Source organism: Thermobia domestica, chromosome 8 (assembly GCF_964235325.1).
Source record: "Thermobia domestica chromosome 8, izTheDome1.hap1.1, whole genome shotgun sequence".
NCBI classification, from domain to species: domain Eukaryota; kingdom Metazoa; phylum Arthropoda; class Insecta; order Zygentoma; family Lepismatidae; genus Thermobia; species Thermobia domestica.
Genome location: NC_137461.1, coordinates 10,395,070 through 10,418,930, shown reverse-complemented (window position 1 = coordinate 10,418,930; position 23,861 = coordinate 10,395,070). Strand labels below are relative to the sequence as shown.

General features: G+C 35.9%; 1 protein-coding gene across 1 annotated transcript in view; it reads right to left on the bottom strand.

Moving 5' to 3' along the window:
• LOC145692684 (uncharacterized) overlaps window positions 1-23,861 on the bottom strand; it is a 279,895-nt gene that overhangs the window by 137,880 nt on the left and 118,154 nt on the right. The window contains exons 27-29 of the mRNA XM_081768066.1: window positions 21,668-23,533; window positions 6,921-6,968; window positions 899-1,006 (exon numbers count right to left, since the gene is read on the bottom strand). Coding sequence (XP_081624192.1) covers window positions 899-1,006; window positions 6,921-6,968; window positions 21,668-23,533 — 2,022 coding nt within the window. The remainder of the gene's footprint in view (window positions 1-898; window positions 1,007-6,920; window positions 6,969-21,667; window positions 23,534-23,861) is intronic.

Genomic DNA, 23,861 nt, shown 5'->3' with positions numbered 1-23,861 from the left:
CTCTTTACTGAGTTCTCTTAAGCTAATTTGCCATGCTACAAGAATCTTGTTGCTGTCATTTAAAAAAAATCTTGCAATCCTACAATATTTCTCCATGTAAATATAGACTTGAAAGGGACATGTAACATTTTTTCGTCTTACAAGGAGTCAAACCATGTTCAACTTTCTGAGTCGTCTTGCTTGCTACCTGCTACGCCCTCCCACTGACATAAAGAATAAGACAGTTTCGCTGCTTCCGAAACGACGGATTCTTTTGGACGGGGAAGGGAAGCGTTTCAAAATACAAGTTTTTAATGAGGAGGTTCACTATTTATCCATTAGAATGCAGTGCTGCATGGATGAAGATATCTTTCTTGCTTTCAAAAAGTTGTAATGTGTAAACAGTAAATAGAAAGATGGGGTTGCAAGATATTTTAATGACAGCTACAAGATTCTTGCACCATGATAACCTAACTTTAAAATTTTCAGCCTTTTTTTATATTGTTTTGCTTTACAAAGGCTATATGTTGCAACAACCTTGGCTGAACCTCCTATCTTCAGTAAAGAAATTTGAATTTGGAAAGGAATTCAAAGATAGGAATTTTCTAGATTTCTTTTAACATTGTTGATATAAAATACTTTCCTTTTTTAAAAAAAAATTCTTACTCTTGTAAGTTAATATGCCAACGTACAGTATTAAAAAATATATATTAAGGAGCTTCCTAATGGCTAAGCAGTTAGTATATACGTCTTTGGCGTGGGAGACCCGGGTTCGATTCTCGGTTGAAGCTCATGTGTTTCAAATTCCACGTTAAGCTGTAGGACGACGTCTCATGTAGCCTTGCTGCTAAAAGGGACACTAAAACTGAAAGTCAAAATTAAAAATTTATTAGGGGAAAAAATGTTAGATTGAACTTACTAGTTCTTTCCCTAGCTTGCTCCTTTCCAGGACTGGCTGCTTTGTTGGCTCCATCAGTTGGATAGTCCACATATTCTTCATAGTCTAGTTCATCGTCTGGGACTTCATCTGTAGAAAAACAATCTTTATATAAGGTATAATTGTCATATCGAAACAAACGGTACTACTTAAAATTAAAAGTTCGTATGATAATTTTTTTTAGAATTCAGCTTTTCTCTCGTCCTATTTAAAAAGTTTAAGTACTAAAGGCAAGACTGGCTCTTTCATATGTGCAGCACGTGTATTTCCATGAGGAGACAAAAACTGTCCTAACTATATTTTTTTTAAATGAATATTTCTCGTTGGAAACAGACCACAGGATGATGGTATTTAAATGTATTAAGCTGCCCTTCTATTTTAATACTACATTCATAAATCATGCTTAGGTCGCATTAGTTTTAAGGTCACATGGACAGTGCTAAAGCAAATGGTCAAATAAATCCCAGCATGAATTGCTTGATTCTAATCAAATAGAAGAATTAAATTTTTGAAGAGTAGCAAACATCTGTTCTATTTAGTTAGTTATCACAGTTTTGACATGAAAACTTGTCTTCTGTTTGTCTCAAACAACTTCCTTATCATTGAAAGTGGGAACAATTTCTTCGTTTATTTTTTAACAGATGTAGAAGGAAAATCAAGAAATAAATATAACACAGCTAGTTGCGCAGGAATTGTAAACTGATATATTGAGATTGAAGCTTTATATTGAATTGTATAGAAAGGATTATCATCTTTACTCTGTAGCTGTCTGTATCTTTCACTAACATAATAGATTATTACTTAAAGAAAATAAACAGACACAAGATTGTATTTGTAGTGTTTAGACCTTTCTGAGTGCTAGTGCTCTTTCAATCTCCTTCGTTGTTCATAATACGGTAGCATACTTAAAATCGTGGCTTTTAAGATTCTTCTTTCTGGAGAAAGGATAGTGGCAAATGATGTCATTACACAGAGTGTAATATTGCCTAGGACCGGCCTGACTAAAGTAAATAATAAAGAAATTAAATAAATACTGTAAATAAATAACAACTACAGGGAAATAGCACCATATTGTTGGATAATTAATGAAGTGAAAAAAGGAATTATAACAGCTTTCTATTACAAATCCTGTAAACAATAAGTACATATGACTTATTTTACTTACTTATATTTTACAAATAGTAAACGTATCATTGTTAAGAATATACTCTTCACCCTTATAAGAAGAGAAATAACAACAAACACAATATATCAGTTAAGGTGGATCACCACCCGGAAGTCAGTACATATTTCAGCTCGTTCCCTTAACTACTGCGCAATTAAACGTTACATATTTTAAATAATGTGCTATAAGATAAAGTTATGTTTCAGCTACAACACAAGACACCGATTCATTTGGTTGTGTCTTCTGATATCGAAAAAGATAACAAATAAAAGAAAAATATTTGATTCGTTTTATAATGAGCACACAAGATGGCACTTGATGTTAGAACTTACAAGAAGTGCTCAATTTTATGAAATATTTATTTGAATGTGTAACGACCTTATTACAAAATAGATATATTGTTTGACCGTTTTTCGTGTTATGTTTCACATTTTATTTAAATATTAATTTACATTTAAGGAAATAGATTTTGAGAAGAAACTTGCGCAGAACGCCATAATGCGTTGTTGCGAAATTTGTACGTTTAATTCCTGGATTCTTGCGTTGCAGTTCGAGAAGCAAAACTTAGCTGTGAATTGCGGTAAGGGTCAGAAACTAATTTCTCCAGTAAATATCCAAGCAGAATTCCATGATTACTTCCTTTATTATCTGGCACCAGTAAACACTCGACACTACCTGGCAACGCCGCACTATTCAAGCAGTTTTTATCATAGCACCGAGAACACCTAGTGATTCACCTTAACAGTGTATTCTTTTACGTACCCACTACATAAATAAATTAGCAATCTGTTACTGCAGAATAGAAACCATCATACATAATGTTTGCAAAGAACTACATTACATATTTTTAGAGCCACAAAAATGCCTTTCCCTCCATTTTCTTTAAAGTTACTAACTCTACGGTCTATGGAATCAGGAGGTTCAATGCTGCATTCACAAAAGATCTCCATTCACTTCTATCCTTAGCCAATTCCTATTTCTGCGAGATCAGTCTTAATATTGTCTTCCCATCTGCGCCTAGCTCTTCCACATAGTCCTTCTTCGATTGGTTTTCCAGTTAAAATTTTGAAAATCTTCCTGTTTTCATTCATTCTGGCTACATGACTGACTCATTGATGGCCCTGACATCTTTTGGTAAATGGTATAAACTACATTAGTGAAAGGAGGAGACAAGCGATCTTTTACACAATAAATCCTCTGTAGATGCGGATGAAAAAGTGAATGACTGGACCGGAACTCGAACCCGGAACATCTGTTATACCATGCCGATGCGTTAAGGGTCTTCACTGCAGCGAAATTAAATTAACGCTAATTTTAGAGTTTTTCTGTAATACCTTCAAGACATAAAAAATATTCGAAAAGCAGAAACGTAGTGGACTAAACAATACGATTTTACATGTGATACTGTTATCACAACTCATCTATCTGCTTTTGATTTGCAACTGTAGATAGATTTAGCATTATTTGCGAGTTCTGTAAATACCGGCATACCAAAAGCAGATAAGTAAATTGTGGTAAAGGTATCACATGCAAAATCGTATTGTCTAGTTTATTACGTTTCTGCTTTTATAATATTTTTATTTGTTTTGAAGATATTACAAAAAAAAAACTCTAAAATTAGCAGTAATTTAATTTCGCTGTAGTGAAGATCCTTAACCACTACGCTATCCAGTCCGCTTCCCAAAACAGCCGCACAATCTGCTTCAAAAATCTGTTTAACTTTTAGTATTCTACTTCGAAACTTCTGTAATTTTTTGTGCTTAACTTCAAAAACCTACTCAAGTTTCCGCAATCTACTTTAAAAATCTACTATATTTTAGTATTCTACTTCAAAAATACTTAAGTTTTAGCACTCAACTTCAACACTACTTAATTTTTAGTACTCAACTTCAAAACTACTTAATTTTTAGTACTCTACTTCAAAACTACTTAATTTTTAGTACTTTACTTCAAAACTACTAAATTTTTAGTACTTTACTTCAAAACTACTTAATTTTTAGTACTTTACTTCAAAACTACTTAATTTTTAGTACTTTACTTCAAAACTACTTAATTTTTAGTACTCTACTTCAAAATACTTAATTTTTAGTACTCTACTTCAAAACTACCTAAGTTTTAGTATTCAACTTTAAAATTACTTAATTTTTAGTACTCTACTTCAAAACTACTTAATTTTTAGTACTCTACTTCAAAACTACTTAATTTTTAGTACTCAACTTCAAAACTACTTAATTTTTAGTACTTTACTTCAAAACTCTACTTCAAAATACTTAATTTTTAGTACTCTACTTCAAAACTACCTAAGTTTTAGTACTCAACTTTAAAATTACTTAATTTTTAGTACTCTACTTCAAAACTACTTAATTTTTAGTACTCTACTTCAAAACTACTTAATTTTTAGTACTCTACTTCAAAACTACTTAATTTTTAGTACTCAACTTCAAAACTACTTAATTTTTAGTACTCAACTTTAAAATTACTTAATTTTTAGTACTCTACTTCAAAACTACTTAATTTTAGTACTCTACTTCAAAACTACTTAATTTTTAGTACTCAACTTCAAAACTACTTAATTTTTAGTACTTTACTTCAAAACTAATTAATTTTTAGTACTCTACTTGAAAATACTTAATTTTTAGTACTCTACTTCAAAACTACCTAAGTTTTAGTACTCAACTTTAAAATTACTTAATTTTTAGTACTCTACTTCAAAACTACTTAATTTTTAGTACTCAACTTCAAAACTACTTAATTTTTAGTACTTTAATTCAAAACTACTTAATTTTTAGTACTCTACTTCAAAATACTTAATTTTTAGTACTCTACTTCAAAACTTTTAAAGTTTTAGTACTCAACTTTAAAATTACTTAATTGTTAGTACTCTACTTCAAAACTACTTAATTTTTAGTACTGTACTTCAAAACTACTTAATTTTTAGTACTCTACTTCAAAACTACTTAATTTTTAGTACTCAACTTCAAAACTACTTAATTTTTAGTAATCTACTTCAAAAACCTATTTAATTTCCAGTACACTACTTCAAAACTTGACGTACAAATAGTAGTTGAATCCATGGAGTAGTGTATATTCTTCTAGAATTATAATATGTCTCTTGTCAGACAAGCTCATTTGAGAAATAAAACCAGTTCCAAAAATTAGTTAATATCACATACAAGGTCGCCCATCAGGGGGCAAGGTGAGGCGCTCGCCCCCCTAGAGAAAATCGTACTTCGGAATATCGAAAACCCAATTAAATGTTTACATTAATTACAGCAAAATTTGAACCTATACTTGAAATGTCGCGTATACTTGCCCCCCTTGGAAACCACAATATTGGCACCCTTGATCACATATATTTAATATTTCAATATATTTTACTAATTTTTTATTTATGTCATACTTAGGCAAGTTAAAATGACCCAAAATCTGTATTTCTTACTTATACATTTGCAAAAATCTACTCTCAAAAAACATGAGTATGATACAAATTAGTGGAATAGATTTCAAGCGTTGGAGATCAGTTTCCTAACAAACAACATCGGAAGGATAACTAAAAGAGCTATTAAAAAATAAGATAATACAACGATAAAACTGGTTCCTTTTAATTATTATTAACCTGAGCCATTAAAAAATGACGACAACCTCTATGCAATGACTTCCATTTATTTATATCTTGTTTTTCTGGTTGTCCTGCCAACGACGTTCCAAAACCTTATTATTAAAAAAAAATATACAGACATAGAACATCTTTTTATCGATCTTACATAATAATATTTTATATATATCTTTTTCTTTCTCTTCTTCTGATATTAAAAATCAGCCAGCCTAGTACAAAATATACAATGTACCGTTGTAATAACCATCAAAAGTACATTCAACCAAGATAATCTCCGAGAGAAAGATTAAAAAGAAAATCTATTTTATTCTGATATGGACATATACAAAGAACAAGCATTTTAGGAATGACCCACCCCCCAAAAAAAATAGATCGAAAGATTTCGATATTGACCAATAATTGATTTTTGGATCAAGGGTCACAAAATTTTTGAACGACCTCTAAATCGAGTTTTCATATTTTCTATTGAATAAACACATCATCCTGAGTTAAGCGATAGGGTTTGGCTACACTACATGTAGTTCTCCGGATATAAGGCATACAAGAAAATGTTTGATTGAAATATATTGGCTCTTGGATCAGGGGCCACAAAAAATTTTGAACGGCCCCTAAATCGATTTTCGTATTTTTTCACGGAATAAGCTCATCATATTGAGTTAAGTGGTAGTTTAGGTTTGGCTAAACTATATGTAGTTGTCCAGATATAAGGCGTACAAGAAAATGTTTGATTGAATGTATTGGATCTTGGATCAGGAGCCACTAAATTTTTAAATGAACCATAAATCCATTATTATTATTATTATTTTTTAACGGAATAAGCATATCATACTGAGTTAAGTGATGGTTTGGGTTTGACTACACTATATGTAGTTCTACAGGTAAAGGCATACAAGAAAATTTTTGCCTGAAATAGATTGGATCTTTTGATCCAATAAAAGAAAAAAGGATTACTACATTTTTAATGCATATAATAACAAGAAAGTGACAATGACAAAGGCAATGACAAGGATCAGGTAAATCCAAGATTAAAGAATGACGTGAAATATATTGTTGTAGACTCCTCAGATCATACTTAGACTAGCCAGAAAGTTTGAATCAGAAATGTATGGTGATGGTACAGTGATAATATACGAAAATTACATTACTAAGATAAAAATGTGCGAGTGCGGATAATAAGAATCATGCATTTCTTGGCTAATTAAGTAGCAATATTACCTTCTTACCTCCTTTGTAATAAAGGCCCTTGATTCCACTGGGTCTCAGTCCTGGACCTATCGAAATAAATTGTATAATTTAAAACAACTAGCATATCCTCAAAGTAGAAATTAGCAGAGAAAACTATGATTAAAATAAAAACTTATATCTTATATTAATATTTTAATTTATTTGTAAATGTTTGCGTACTTCTTCGGATTTTTTTTTTCAGAAAGTCTGCCACATGGACAAACGGAGAGTATTTATATACATGAATAGCAGAAACTTCATAGCGAGGAACTACATAATTTATACCGTTTACCAAACATTGTTAGGGTCATCAAATCTAGTAGGCTTACGTGGTCAGGTCATGTAGCCAGAATCTAAGAAAATATGAACGCTTTCCAAGTATTAACTCGAAGACTAACCAGCAAACGACCATTAGGAAGACCTAGGCGCAGATGGGAGGACAATATTAACATAGATCTCAGAGATATAAATATAAAGTAGAAACCGGGTCTAGTTGGCTAAGGACAGAAATCAGTGGAGAGCTCTTGTTAACGCGGAATTGAACCTCTGGGTTCCATAGGCCATAAAGTTTGTTACTTAATTAGATCTTTGGTTCCTATGTTATTGATCATCAAATTTGGGACTGGACTTAAGGATTTAAATAATGATAATAATAATAAAATTCACCCGTTACTTTTAGAGCAAGAATTAAGAGGAAATCCACAGAACAAGCTTGTTAAACATGGAGTAAATGCAATAGGTACCAATAATTAAAACTCGTTAAAATTAAAGGACTTTCTTTTCGCAATTGAAAAATTTCTAACTAGTCGAATTATATCGTCTATATCCATTTACTTATAAATAATATATGAAATTCACTGTAATAATACTTAATATATTGAAAATTTAAAATGAAACAGTAAATATCTATTCTTCGGTACTTTGTTCCCATAATGCTCGGCAGGTAATACTAAATCTTCTGCTTTCAAGGGCTCCAACCTGTCATGTATGTCACTGTCTTGACGTACGGTACATTATTCATGCCGCAATTTTTCATATAAACTTATGGACTGTGAGCTGTCTCTCCATACTCCTTGCTTGGTTGCTACATAAATTGATGCACCAATGATGTCTGTTTTTACTCCTAACCTCCCTTCTCCGCAATTACAGAAGAAAGACTTCTTCTAGCTCTTTACTAGTGGCTAACGTTCCCATTATAGCCGTCACGTTCCCACGTTGAATGGCTATGCTAATGCGTTGAATCAGGAAACTTTTTGCTCGATTATCTCCTGATTTAATTGATAGACGGTGGCCGATTTCTTTTATAAATTTGAGGCCTCCTTCTTCCCAAGAACCGCTAGACTCAATTGCTATTGCGACAAAGCAATAGTTATCGAGTTGCTATATTTATTCCTTTTTTCTTTCGCTCTTCGAGCAGCTACGAGCCCAGCTTGTACTGAGGCATATTGTAGGTTGGAGGGGACTTGTAACATATAATCCATAGATTTTATGTCACTGGTTATTAAATATTTATAGAAAAGGTGTCTCTAGGAATTATTTATATTATATTGTACCGAAAAAGCTTTTTCGTTCTTGCCTATTCTTTTGTTTTTGTTGGTTATGCCCTCTGGTGGGACGTACTAGCACGACGGATGAGCTATATCTATAGGTGGCCATAGTTGTGCTGGAACGTCCGAGGGAGGAAGTATAATGGTTGTTTCGCTACTATTATCATAATTTGTGATCGAGTTATTGTATCAAAAGTTATTCTATATACATAATCTACGAGTGATATTCGAAGTATAATTCTGTTAAAGTTTAAAATTCGAATATAATCATTAAGTTTAAAGTGGAGTGCTGTAACCTCATGTTGGCTATTTGTTCTATTCGATAGCACGGATTGGCTTAATAAGGCAGCGAGGTACGTAAGTTTCATGTTTTTCCTTCCTTCATTATAATTATTCCTACATTTAAAGGGCCGTTTGCCATTTTGTTAGTTTTAGGCACTTTGCCTATAAATTTTCTACCTTTTTTCTAAATTGAATTAGATTCCTGCATTATTACCAATCGGCGTGACTAGTTAGAACAAGTTAGCTGGTACTGAGGCAAATAAGTTACGCTGCTAATTGGATAATAGTCTAAGATTGAATCTATTGAAATTCTCTTTCCACTATTACAAAGACCATAATGAAATACTGACTGTTGAATTGTTAAATATATGTTGATTATTGGGTTCTTGAAAGTTTAAATATACTGTTTGAATTTCTAAAGGAGATCGGTTGTACGAGTATTATTTTATGAACTCAAATCCTCCTACTACTATTCAGAGATTTATTTTCATAGTGTTGCTTGTTAGTAGCGATAATAGATTACGTATCCTTTCTATATTTCAGTGTGGAATTACGAAACCACTAAAATTAATATCGGGGGAACCGATCGATGTGTTCTCCTCTCCCACCCATACATATACGCTAGTTTTCGAATTTGAGGTTATATATGGTTTAATTGAAATTAAAAAGATACCGAAATTAGCGTAATATAAGTATGGTTACACATTATTCCAGCACAACTATGATTAATTTTCTGTATATGGAAGGGGTGGTAATCGTGCAATATCACTCGTAGATATACAAAAGAAGTTCAGTATTGCATAATTTATGGTGTATAAATATTTCAGTATTGCTCGCAATGAAAGAGTAAAGTATACGGGGTGTGAGATTGACACTAGAGGTCTCGGGTTCGATCCAAGTGTTGCTTTTGGATTTTCTCATTTGTAAAAGCTCATTCGTTGGTATATTACATGGACTGTGCTATCCTTGTTAAATCGGAGTTTATTTCCTTATTTGAACATAACATGAATCAGTCTAAAGACGAAAAAACTGGTGGTAAACAAAAACATATAATAGTGGACGACGAGATTAGTCTTATGAATGTCGCCGGACCTATTAGAGGTGACCGGAGTGTTCCTTTCTCCGATAGTGATAAGGACCTTGAACTAATTACCCAGAACACCGAGTCAATAACGTTAGAAGCCCCAATGGATTTGTCAAAACCAAAGCTGTGTGAAATTGTTTATAAAAGTGGAAATGATAAGATGAGGCAAAGGATTTTAAATCCTGTAGTTATCAACCGTCATAGTGAATCGAGTATGCCACACCTGCAGGCCAAGGCTCGCGACCTTCAAACAGGTTTTTCTTTATCTCACTCATTGCCTCGAGGCTATCAACCTACTGAACAATATAAAAACTTGTCTTTAGGGCATGGTTTTCAAAACAAATCTGTTGCTATTCCTTTTAAATCTGATAAACTAATGAATTCAATAGCCATAATACCTTTTGAACGAATGATTGCGAATTTGCCCTTTTGTGATGGACACAATGAAGTGTTATTATTCGAGTGGCTGCTAGGTTTATATCAAATTGTAAAGACAATGTTATATTCTTTTGACATCGTATTAATTGCTTCACTTTCTAGAACAAGAGGCACTTTAAAACAAATTCTTTTAGAGTGCGTTACTAATAATTGTGAGTGGCATGGGGTTACAACTCGTATACGAGAAGCTTTAATTTCAGAAACCGGATTACGTGTAATAAAACAGCATTTTTTAGAACGCCTGCAAGACAGGGATGAAAATATAATGGAATATTTTGATCACGTGTCTGACTGTTATTATATATTATTTGGTGAATATGATTCAATTCTCATATTGTATTACATATTGGGAGGTATGAATCCCCGATTGCGTTATGAACTTTTCCGGTATTCTGAACCAGGAAGTCTTGAGGAACTAAAAGATAGGTTACAAACTTATAATTTGCAGCAACAATCAGTGTTAACTTATGAACGTAAGCTTCTAGAAATCCCTCGACAAGTGCGAATTAAGTGTCATCTTTGTCATGGAAACCATAAACTAGTAAATTGTCCCCATAGACTGCAACCTATTCATAATAAAGGTATTGGTCAAGAGAAAAGAGCTTACAATAACATCAGTAATTTTAAGAAAGGAAGTGTGCGGACATTTAATGATAAAATGGTGCATCGTCCCCTTGCAGTGTTTGTTAAAGCAATTATATATGAAAACCATGTTGAAGGTGCAATTGATACTTGTTCGACAATTAGTTTGATCGACAATGCATTAGTAAAATTGTTGGAGAGTAATAAACAAATAAAAAGGAAAAAAGAAAGGTTTGTTGGTTCGGGAATAGACGGGAAAACAGTGACTATTAATGAATCTGTGGAAATACCTATCAGGATTGACTCTGTTACTATGAATATCAAATTTTTCATTCGCCCTTGTTTGTCTCCAAAATTTATATTGGGTATTGATGCCGTTAAAGCTAATCATATGGTCATCGATACGGTGAACGACGTAGTGATATTGAAGGGTGGACAAGAGCGTGCCCCTATATTTTATAAACGTTACATACCATCAAGTTCAAGCATTAATGAGTCTTCTAAGTCTTTTGTTAGTGGACCAGTCCAGCGGAACCGGAGGGGGAGGATTGAGTTGTTTTTGCCCACATCTAATCCGAAAAGGCGGCTCCAGAGGGAGGTCACTAATGGAATCCAGGGAGCTGTAGAAAATTGTGGTGTGATGCTGAGAAAAGATGGTCCAGTGGTTCATGCCTTGGTTGATAGTACGAGTTCGACGAGTCGGTCCCCGGTCGCAGGATCGAGCCAGCAGTCCAGTCTTCAGAGGATAGTAACTGAAGAGTCGTTTTCGTCTACTAATGGTACCCAGGCCTCCACAAAAGGAGAGCCACCTGCTGTAGATCCTCAATTGGATAATCCGGCGGGAGAGCTTCAACGTTATGTAGAGCAGTTATATGCTTCGTACTGCGATGTTTTTACTGAAAAGGTAGGCACAGTACATAACTATACTTTAGATATTCATGTAAGCGATGAATCACCAATACGGTTAAAACCTTATCCTTTGCCCCGCCAAGACCAGAAAGAGCTTGATAAGATTTTGGATAATTTATTAAAAGATAACATAATAGAAAAATCAACGAGTCCATGGGCTTTTCCTGCCTTCTTGGTGGATAAAAAGACGGGAAATAAGAGACTTATGATCGATTACTCTAAGTTGAATAAAAGGTTAAATATTGTTTCTCAGCCTTCTCCCATTATGGAGGACGTTCTTTCGGCTTTGAGCAAAGGAAAAGTGTTTTCCGTGGTCGATATGTCTTCAGCGTATTCACAATTATTATTGTCAGAACGTTCCAAAAAATATACTTCTTTTGTAACTCATCGCGGTAGTTATATGTACCGAAAGTTACCTTTTGGATTAACAATGGGTAGTTATGCTTTAATGGAAGTACTTAATAAGTTATTGTATGAGTTGAAGGATGAAGGAATTGAATATTACTGTGATGATATAATTATTTTTAGTAAAAATGTAGAACAACATAAAGTCTTGCTAGAGAAGGTACTTACTATTTTCCGTAATAATGGGATTACAATATCACCAACTAAAAGTCTATTGTTTCAAACTAAGATAAATTATTTAGGATTTGTGATTTCAAATGGAAACTTGGAAATGGACCCTAAAAGAATTGATGTTATACGAAATTTACCCCCACCAAAAAATCGAAAATCTTTAATATCTTTGGCAGCATTTCTCCAGTTTTATGGGAAGTTTGTTGAAGGATTTAATGAAATCATGTATCCTATACATAAGTTGCGCAGTATACGGACAAAATTTGCTTGGAAATCAGAGCAACAGGCCGCTTTAGACAAAATAAAGGAGTTGTTTGAAACTCAGATTGTTTTAAAGTTACCAGAATTAGACCGGAAGTTCATAGTGCGGACGGATGCTAGCACCCGGGCCCTTAGCGGGGTCGTCGAACAAATGGATAGCGCCGGGAATATTAGGCCTGTGGGTTTCTATTCGCGAACTCTTAAGCCAGCAGACTTTCATAAGAGTGTGTATCATCTTGAGTTGCAGGCAGTGGTAGAAACTCTTGAACGATATAAATTGTATTTACGTAATCGATTTGATCTTTTGATAGATAACCAAGCATTGACGTACGCCTTGAGTAATGTAAGGCGGATGAAAAAGTATGGCAGCTTATTGTATAGGTTAGCATGCTTTAATTTTGATGTTAAACATTTGTCATCAGTCCAAAATATCGGTGCAGACTTGATTTCACGGATTTATGATCCTTTCAATTTTGATATTTATGATACTACTTTAGGTGAGGAAGAAATTAAGAAAAATTTGTTAAATATAAATTTCTGGAATAATCCCAATTCTTCTATTTCCATAAAGGAACATCAGTTGCGGGACCCTGAATGTTTACAGATTATTGAACAATTGCAGCAAGGTAAGGAAGTTAAATCGTTCAAATTAGTTAATGGTATTCTTTGCAAGAAAACCAAAGCTCATATTCGTCCATTTAAGATATATGTTCCGAACGCTCTTAGGCCTATGATTATGGATTTGTACCATAATGACCCACTATTGGGGTCACACCTAGGGGTTTATAAATCAATCAATAGAATCGCCATGAGATACACGTGGGATCGGATTTTTACGGACGTTCATGATTATATTACTTCGTGTGAATTATGCCAACGCGCGAAAGCGAGTAATGTTACCCCGCGGGGAGAGTTAATCTCTGAAGTAAGCAAAATTATTAATTCCCATTGGGACATTGATACCCTAGGTCCCCTACCAAGAAGTAGGGCTGGGCGATACATATTGATAATTGTTGATAGATGCAGTAAATTTTTAATGTTAGAGCCTCTCAGGGAATTGAAAAGTTCTCTTGTTATTAGGATATTACGTAAATTGATGAACCGACACGGTTATATACATATTCTTTCCCATGACAACGCGTCAATTTTTACATCACAGATTTTTCGTGATTTTCTTGCGGGATTGGGGATTAGAGATTGTCGGGTATCACCTTATTTTCCAGCGGCAAATTCAGCGGAACGTCCGATAAGAGTAATTAAAGATATTTTGAAAACATATGTTCATGATAAACAGGAACATTGGGATAAGATGTTGGGAGAGATAGAATTCTCTTTGAATAATTCTATCCATGAGGAGACACGTGTTTCTCCCATGGAGATGAAATATAATTATAATGTCAATGATCCGTTAGATGTGAAATGGAGGATCGATACTTTATTTCGGAATAAACCAAATCGTGATGTTTTGAAATGTGCTATTCAAAATATGGAGAGAGCGTGGCAACGTCGTAAACGGTTATATGACCAAAATAGGGTCCCCACTGATTATCAAGTGGGGCAGAAAGTTCTTTTAAAATCCCAACTGAAATCTTCATTGACAGATAAGATTAATAAAGGATTATCTATGAGATGGTCTGAACCGTTCGAGATCGTTAAGCTGTTGACGAACAACACATTACTTGTTCGGAATGTAGAAAATCCGAGAGATGTGAGAAGAACGCATGTGGCGTTAGTAAAGAGATTTCGTGAGAGGAGGTCTGTACCGTGAATTTTTGGTACTGTACTGTTCCTAACATAGAGAGACCTGTGAGTAATGATATGAGAGTAATATTGAAATTTTCAGTAAATTGTAAATAATTATATTTATATGTATGTAAATTGTTTTTGGTGTTTTCGTACTGTTTGTCTTTTTTCTATTTATGTAGGGTGGCCACCTGCTAATCTAGTCATGTTTGTTCGGCTTCTTGTTTTGTATTTCGTCTCCATTTGTTGTGAACGTAATGGGAACCCATGATTTCTTGGTATGCTTATGGATTGCTGGAAGGAGGATATGAAATGAAATTTGAAGGTCGGATACCTGTATTTAAATTCATGTTATTGTCATCAGGTATTGTGTTATGTTATGAGAATCTGTTTGGAGATTATACCTACATTAGAATTTATTTTTTCACTTAAAAAGAAATAACTATATATTGAAAGTAATTTTTCCATAGGAATTGACATTATTTATTAACATATTATTTGGATCTTATGATTCTAATTTGTCTCAGGTTATAATGACAATCTTTTTTGAAACTTTTGCAAATAGTTTTACTAGTTGGATCCACGGTGAATTCAGATGGACGTATGTGGATTGATAATTTATTTTCTCTTTTCCTAAAACTTTTCCTAGTATGAATGATTTTGTATGGTTGATCAAGGGGGATTTTTTTTTTTATTTTTAGTATGATTGTTTGGATGAATGTTTGTTCTTTTCTTTCCTATACTAACATTTTTCTAAAATCGTCCACAATATGTCCTTATCTGTAATTCTCTTTATTTCTCGATTCGCTCGCTTTCAAAAAAGATTATTTTTTTGGCTTGCGAGTGGGCCGGGGCGAGGGTGTAACATATAATCCATAGATTTTATGTCACTGGTTATTAAATATTTATAGAAAAGGTGTCTCTAGGAATTATTTATATTATATTGTACCGAAAAAGCTTTTTCGTTCTTGCCTATTCTTTTGTTTTTGTTGGTTATGCCCTCTGGTGGGACGTACTAGCACGACGGATGAGCTATATCTATAGGTGGCCATAGTTGTGCTGGAACGTCCGAGGGAGGAAGTATAATGGTTGTTTCGCTACTATTATCATAATTTGTGATCGAGTTATTGTATCAAAAGTTATTCTATATACATAATCTACGAGTGATATTCGAAGTATAATTCTGTTAAAGTTTAAAATTCGAATATAATCATTAAGTTTAAAGTGGAGTGCTGTAACCTCATGTTGGCTATTTGTTCTATTCGATAGCACGGATTGGCTTAATAAGGCAGCGAGGTACGTAAGTTTCATGTTTTTCCTTCCTTCATTATAATTATTCCTACATTTAAAGGGCCGTTTGCCATTTTGTTAGTTTTAGGCACTTTGCCTATAAATTTTCTACCTTTTTTCTAAATTGAATTAGATTCCTGCATTATTACCAATCGGCGTGACTAGTTAGAACAAGTTAGCTGGTACTGAGGCAAATAAGTTACGCTGCTAATTGGATAATAGTCTAAGATTGAATCTATTGAAATTCTCTTTCCACTATTACAAAGACCATAATGAAATACTGACTGTTGAATTGTTAAATATATGTTGATTATTGGGTTCTTGAAAGTTTAAATATACTGTTTGAATTTCTAAAGGAGATCGGTTGTACGAGTATTATTTTATGAACTCAAATCCTCCTACTACTATTCAGAGATTTATTTTCATAGTGTTGCTTGTTAGTAGCGATAATAGATTACGTATCCTTTCTATATTTCAGTGTGGAATTACGAAACCACTAAAATTAATATCGGGGGAACCGATCGATGTGTTCTCCTCTCCCACCCATACATATACGCTAGTTTTCGAATTTGAGGTTATATATGGTTTAATTGAAATTAAAAAGATACCGAAATTAGCGTAATATAAGTATGGTTACAGACTTAATATATTGAAATTTATCTTTCATATATGTATATAGGGTGTTAATGAACTAGACCGACAAACTGTAAGAGGTGAATCCTCACATCCAAATTAGAGAAAAAGTTCATATGGACCTGTGGGGGAAAGTGGATAGTTTCAGAGGTAGGGCTGTCCAAAATCACGAAAAATTGAAATTTCAAGAGACCCTATTTCTAATTCGAGAAATCATGGATAGTGGTCCTTATCAGCGTAAAGGAAGTTATGCATACGCAGTCCAAAAATGCACATTTCATTAATGTTCAATGGTTGTAGAGAGTATTCCCTGCAGGGTGAGATTCAAAGACATGCTATCAAACGAGTTTTGAGATAAATGCTCTAATTCTATGATCAGTCTAAAGTAGAGAAACAATAAGTGTTGACAGCAATGAACACGGAATCCTTTGGCGTGATGTCGGAAGTGTTTAGGATCGTCAGCAGCACTGTCTCTCGGACGCGGGAAAACACATGCTGCGATGTTTTCTTTCACTCTTATAAGTGAAGAAAATGTGAAATATACCGTGACGAAATACCTCACATCACACGTTATTCGGTACACAAAAAAACATGGAGTTGCCCGTTCTTAACACTTCCGACTTCCCTCCGAACCATTGGATATCCAGTGTTGTCAAAGTTTACATCTTGCCTACTTTGGACCCTTATTGAAATCAGGGTATATCTGAAAACTCTATTGAGGGCATATCGTACGAGAATTACACTCTGTTGTAAATACCTTATACACGTATTCAAAATTGATGAAATATGTATTTTTTTGGATTGTATATTAGTGGCTTTCTTTACGCTGATAAGGACCACCATCCACAGTTTCTGCAATTCTAAATAGGGTCTGTTAAAATTTAGCTTTTTCGCGAATTTGGACAGCCCTAGCTCTGAAACTATGCACTTTTGGCCATAGGTCCATATGAACTTTTTCTCTTATTTTGATGTGAGGAATCAGCTCTTACAGTTTGTCGGTATAGTTCATTAACACTCTGTATGTATATAGATAGATAGATAGATATAGATAACGATGTATAATGTACGAGAGCTGTTCAGAAGATAACAGAAGTTTTGAAATAATAATAATAATAATAATAATAATAATAGAATGAACAAACCAAACTACATCATATATATATATATTTGAAAAGTACTCTCTGAAGCTATTTTCCTACATAATTGCTATGTAAATTAAGGCACTTATCATACCGTGCCACAAGTTTTTTTTAATGCCATCACTTTAGAAATCTGCTGCCTGCGTTAAATCAAATGACGCCTAAGTTAACCCATTTCTATAAAGTGCATCATGTTTTCTCAATGCACGTTTTACCTCTATGTGCATGGTGAAATGATACCGGACGAATAGGTTTACGTCGGAAGTGACTACTCCGAAAGCTTTTGTAACCTGTTCCACAAACTAGGAGTTCGTGAAGAAACAATCGCCCACGAAAAGCACCACGCAGAGGGCTCTGAGGGAAGTGGCATCTTCAGTTCTGTAGGAGATCTGCCGATTGGCCTGTCTCGAAACCCCAGTGATTCAACGTGTGATGGGCCAGTGATTCAATCTGGAATATCTAGCTGTGAATATAGTCATGCATAAGCGATTGCGGATCAGGTATGTCCGTAAGGACGCGTACACCACCTGCTTCCGCATCACAATACAGAACGAAAAACAAAATACAAAAAAAACTACATGAAAAGCACCTGGCAGACTCTATATGAAAGACAGTCATTACAATGGATGAAACACACGTGCCTCTTACTGGTGAAGATTATATCCAAGTGTTGACATAACATGTAGTTATGCTGAGGGTCGCTATAAATTTGTTCCCCATTACAGAGAAACTTCCTACGTAGGATTATGGTTCTTACAGAATTAAGTTATAGGGAGAAATTACTTGTAGTCAGCTGATAAAGGCGTAAAAATTAATGCAAAATACCTTAAGAAATCCATCCTGACACCAATCTTTTGAATCAACATCGACACCCCGAAAGATGCAGACGCTAACCAGATGAATATAGATAAAAATTCAAGTCGCACCGCCAGAATATCTGTGTTTTATCAGGAATCGAAATGGGAATTAGGAATTCGTGTCACTTTGTTTGAAGACATTATTGTGAAGGATCCTCACACCAGCCTGATGGATTTCATCGGCTTTATCATGTTGGAAAAAGCGTCCCTATTATCGGCACGCGCGTACCCTTTACTAATCTATGGAAAGGGCATCTCCACCTAATGCATTATTGACTCACTACTTTCTTAACCGGTAAGTACCAGAGACGATGTGGGTATGTAGAGGCTCTGTAGGTACGAATACGTTGGTTTCGATGTTGCAAACTGAGATGTGTTCGAACAGGAGTCGGAAAACCGATTGACAGTCCCGACAGTATTGTCATCGCTTCTCGGGTCACCGTGCTTCACTGGAGAGGTTTCCAGTGGAGATCTAAGGGTCTATTCTCATCTCCTGACTCTGTTGCGTAATTCTATGCTGTACACTACCCATGAAATCACAGAGATCCAGTAGGATCCTTACAAGAAATGACGAGAACCGACCCAGAAGAATGGATTGCTCACTTGTGGGGCGTGTATCTCCGGCGACCGAGGGTCCCCTCGGGCATTATGGGATTGAAAACAACGGGAAGACACGCTAGTTTCCGAATATGCAAATCCCGGTGTCACATTTGTAGTTGTTCCAGTGCCAGAGTTCAAAACGGCCACATACTGCTGAAGTTGTTTTTTCTCTGACACACACACAAACCAAGCTCAGCTGACGTATGGGTCCAGATAGCCGAAAGCCATCAGCAGTGTCTGGCTGTTTGAGCCCTGGCACTGGTTCAACTTCCAATATGACACCGGAGTTTGCAAACTCGGAAACTAGTATGTCTTCCCGTTGTCCCCGTACGCACAATGCCCGAGGGAACTATCGGTCACCCGAGATACACGCCACAACAAGTAAAGAATCCGTGCTTCTGAGCCGGTTCTCGTCACTTCTTGTAAGTATCCTGCTGAAACTCTGTGGTTTAATAGGTAGTATGCAGCATAAAATTATGCAACAGAGTCAGGATAGACAAAAAGATCTCCATCGGCAGCCTTTCCAGTGGCGCACTGTGACCCGAGAAGTGATTACAACACTGTCGGGATCGTCTATCGGTTTTTCGACTCTTGTTCGAACACGCCTCACATGGAAACCAACGTATTCGTGACCTATAGAGCCTCTTGTTCTCTACATACCTATACAGACCCTGGTATTCACCGGTCAAGAAAGTAGGGAGTCACTATAGATGTCCTTTTACAGGAAACAATATAATCAAATTCCTTGGCCGTGCTTTGCCGGAGTTTGTTCCAAAGGGAACTTCGATGCCGAGACTATAATGCTGGCGTCCAGCAGAGCACAAAGAATGGTAATATTCCTCGTAAGTTTAGTTCCCTTCAAAATCGATCCAATATAAACCGAACAACCTTCTAGGTTCCTGAAGGAATTCGAAATATTTTAAACTCATTCTGGACTCCCACATAAGAATTTCCTAAATAATCATACAGGATTAGTACCTGGTATGAGAGAATAAATGTAGAAAATAATAGTGATAAAGGTAAAACTTCATTAAAGAAGAATATAAGGATAAATTTTCATTATTAAGTTTGCTTAAATGTAGATAAAATCTCAAGAATATAATCATGTAAGAGAAAAGTCACTAATTAAAATGTTATAGTTTAAAGAAAAATCAAAAGTGAAACTTAATTTTAGTATAAAGATAATGAAGAGAGTTCTGTGGATTTCGTGGAGGTCTGTGTTCAATTGGTCCTCACACCGTGAGTTGAAAGCGAATGGAGATAAAGCGAAGGTCAGTTGTTGGTGTGAGTATATCCAGCATACTACCTGGTTGTGGCAGTTCAGTTATACCTTGATCTTGCGTAAGGACAGAGTTAACATGGGATCTCCACAGGACGTCATAAGGGCGTGTATGCTGTACGAGTTCAAATTCCGGTCAAACGCCGTTGCAGCGGGGCGAAAGATATGCCAGGCCTTTGACGATGGTGCCATGAGTACGTGGACAGTGCAGCGCTGGTTTAACAAGTTTAAGGACGGTGACGAAACACTCGAAGACGCACCACGTGCCGTAAGACCAACACATGCACAAAATGATTTTCAGGAAGCAATTGAGGCGAACAGTGGCCAAACATGTGAGGAACTCGGACTACAATTCAGTGTGAGTGGAGAAATCATTCGGTAGCACCTCCATCAAATTGGAAAGCAGTGCAAGTTGGGTCGATGGGTTCTACATGATTTGACTCCGTGCCAGAAGACAATGAGAGCAGACACCTGTGTTCCTTTGCTGTCTCGTCTGAGGATGGAACTATTTCTTGACAGGGTGTTAACATATGATAAGTGGGTCCTGTAAGAAGCTTCACGATGCCGTCATCACCACATAAACAGGTTCCTAAACAACCGAAACCAGAAATACACCAGAAGAAGGTCCTCCTATGTATTTGGTGGACTGCTCACGGCATCGTGCATCGGGAACTGCTACCAGGTAGTCAGAGCATCAATGCAACTGTGTACTGTCAGCAGTTAAGCCGTGTTAAAGATATACTCAAAACTTTGGAGCTAGCACTTCTGAGTCGTAAAGGGGTCCTCCGGTTACAGGACAAACGCTAAGCCCCACGTAGCTAGGATGACCCGGGACGCCTTGGATGGAAAACACATTGCATCCGTTATACTTCCCGGACATTCCACCGTTCGATTATCTCCTGTTCTATTCCTTGAACAATCACCTTAGAGGGCGCCAATTTAAATCCCTAATAGAGGTGCAAAGCACTTGATACCTTCTTCGCCTTACGGCCCACCAAGTTCTACCGCGATGGAGTCCATGGCCTTCCAGAACGTTGGTAGATCGTCGATGTTGATGGGGACTACTTTTGATCTTGCAGGTACGTCTTAGATTACATATCGATGTTCGAAGGTGGTGGGTGAAAAAGCGACAGAACTTTCTTGGTTACCTTTATAATAAGTGTATACAAAGTAATAAAACAAGATTGTAGCTAGGGTATTATTTGTTCTAATGTGCATTCATTAATTGTAGATTTATAATATCTAAAATTCACAGGATAAGTATTGCTTACGAATGAAGTGGAAGAATTATTTGCGTTTTCACTCAATAGTTCAAAGATATTAGGTTCGGATCCTAAGCAGCGGAAATTCATTGATTTTTCTTATCACGAATACCAGAATCCTACCTTTAAATACATTTAGGTCTATAGTGAAATCCTTTCCAAGTTATCCTTCCTATCTTTGATGTTGTAATATACAACAGTCTTACTACTCATATTTGGAACTTTATCAATAAAAAAAATTAATAAAAATTTGCACAAACTCACCTATTTCATATTCTGGATACTCGTACATATCTCTGTAGTCAAGATTTTTGTAACCCTTTTCGGATGGAGGTTTAAATCCACTGGCAGGACCGGTAGAAGGCTTTAATACTTTTGTCTTTTTCCCTTTCAGTTTTCCAGCTCCCATTCCTGACTCTGTACCAATTTCTGGATAACCTGTACCTCTCCCTATAGGCCGAATTGCAGCAGTTAAACGGCTTTTCCCACTTAGCTCTGCAGTATCTTCAGGACCAAATCGACTTGGTGCAGGTCGCAATCCTCCTATTTCGAATGTAGTTCCACTTGGTTTAATACCTTCTGCTCCAGGTTTTATATTTGGTTTATGGCCTTCTTCTACTTGTATAGGCCTCATGCCACTCGGTCTTGGTCTGATTTCTTCTGGTAGAAGCCCCATACTGCTTGGTCTATATCCCATTTCTTCCGGTATTGGTCTCATTCCACTTGGTCTAGGTCTTATTTCTTCTGGCAAAGGTCTCATGCCACTTGGTGTTGGTCTCATTTCTTCTGATAGAAGCCCCATACTAGTTGGTCTATATCCCATTTCTTCCGGTAGTGGTCTCATTCCACTTGGCCTATATCTCATTTCTTGTGGTAAAGGTTTCATTCCACTTCCTCTAAATGCCATTTCTTCTGGCAGAGGTCTCAATTCACTTGGTCCAAGACCCATTTCTTCTGGTAAAGGTCTTATTGCACTCGGTCTAGATCCCATTTCTTCTGGTAGAGGTCTCATGCCACTTGGTTCAGGACCCATTTCTTCTGGCAATGGTCTTATGCCACTCGGTCTGGGACCCATTTCTTCTGGCAATGGTCTAATCTCACTTGGTCTTGGTCCCATTTCTTGTGGTAAAGGTTTTATTCCACTTTCTCTAGGTGCCATATCTTCTGGAAAAGGTTTCAGAGCACTTGGTCTAGGTTCCATTTCTTCTGGTAGAGGCCTCATACCACTTGGTCTAGGACCCATTTCTTCTGGCAATGGTTTCAGATTGCCCGGTCTTAATACTATTTCTTCTACTAAAGGCCTCATCCCACTTGGTCTGTGTGCTATTTCTTCTGGCAGAGGCCTCATTCCACCTGTTCTAGGTTCCATTTCTTGTGGTAAAGGTTTCATTCCACTTGCTTTAGGTACCGTTTCTTCTAGCTGAGGTCTCATTTCACTAGGTCTGGGTCCTATTTCACTTGGAGAAGGTCTCGTTTCCTTCGGTCTGAATCCCATTTCTTCTGAAAGAGGTCTCATTTCACTTGGTCTTGGACCCATTTCCCCTGGTAGAGGTATCATTTCACTTGGTCTTGGTCTGGGTACCAATTCTTCTGGAAGAGGTTTCATTCTACTTGTTTCAGGTTTTGCTCTATTGTATTGAGATTCGAGTTCGTCTTTAGGTGTTAAACTTGGAGCAATGCTACCTCCGGGTCCGAGGTTCTTCTCCTCTCCTAGTGTTAATTCAGGCCTTAATTTGCCAGGTAAATTACTTAGTTCTTTTGCTTGTCCTTGAGATTTTCTTTCCTCATTATAATCTGTTGGTTGTATTGGTTGTCCAAATTGATCGAATTCTCTTCCAGGGCCTCCTGTGTCTAAGCCTGGCCTCGTCATCTCTGTGCCATATGGCTCTAATTGCCCTGCAGGTTGTCTACCACCAGCCATTTGAGAAATGCTTTCAGGAATTCTTTCCCTTTCTTTGGGCAGCATAAAACCACCACCTTCAATTTCAATAATAGGACGCTCTCTCCATGGAGATCCTGGTGGCCCATAACCTGGAATCGAAGAAGAACCAAAATATGGCTCTTCGCCACCACCTGGTTCTTGACCAAGATAAGGAGGCATTTTTTCTGCTGTTGGTTTCGGATACAAAGCTGAAATAAAATTCGGAATTGTCTTAAGTAACTAAATATCGAATAATATGAATTTTAAAGGGTCATAACAGTACATTAAAAGAACTTTTAAAGTGCTATATTTTTGATCCCGTTACACGAAATGATGCAATTTAAGCTATATATTTCAATAACAATATTAGAAGTTCCCATTCATTCATTTAAAAACTGTGTTAAAGTTTAGCTAGTTTAAATACACAGTAGTTCTCTTTTCGTTCTGGTTCTGGGGATGTTCTGAATCAAGTACAGGGACTAGTCTATCTTCTTTCTTAAACTACATACAGGGTGTTTCAAAAATTTGTCATATAGA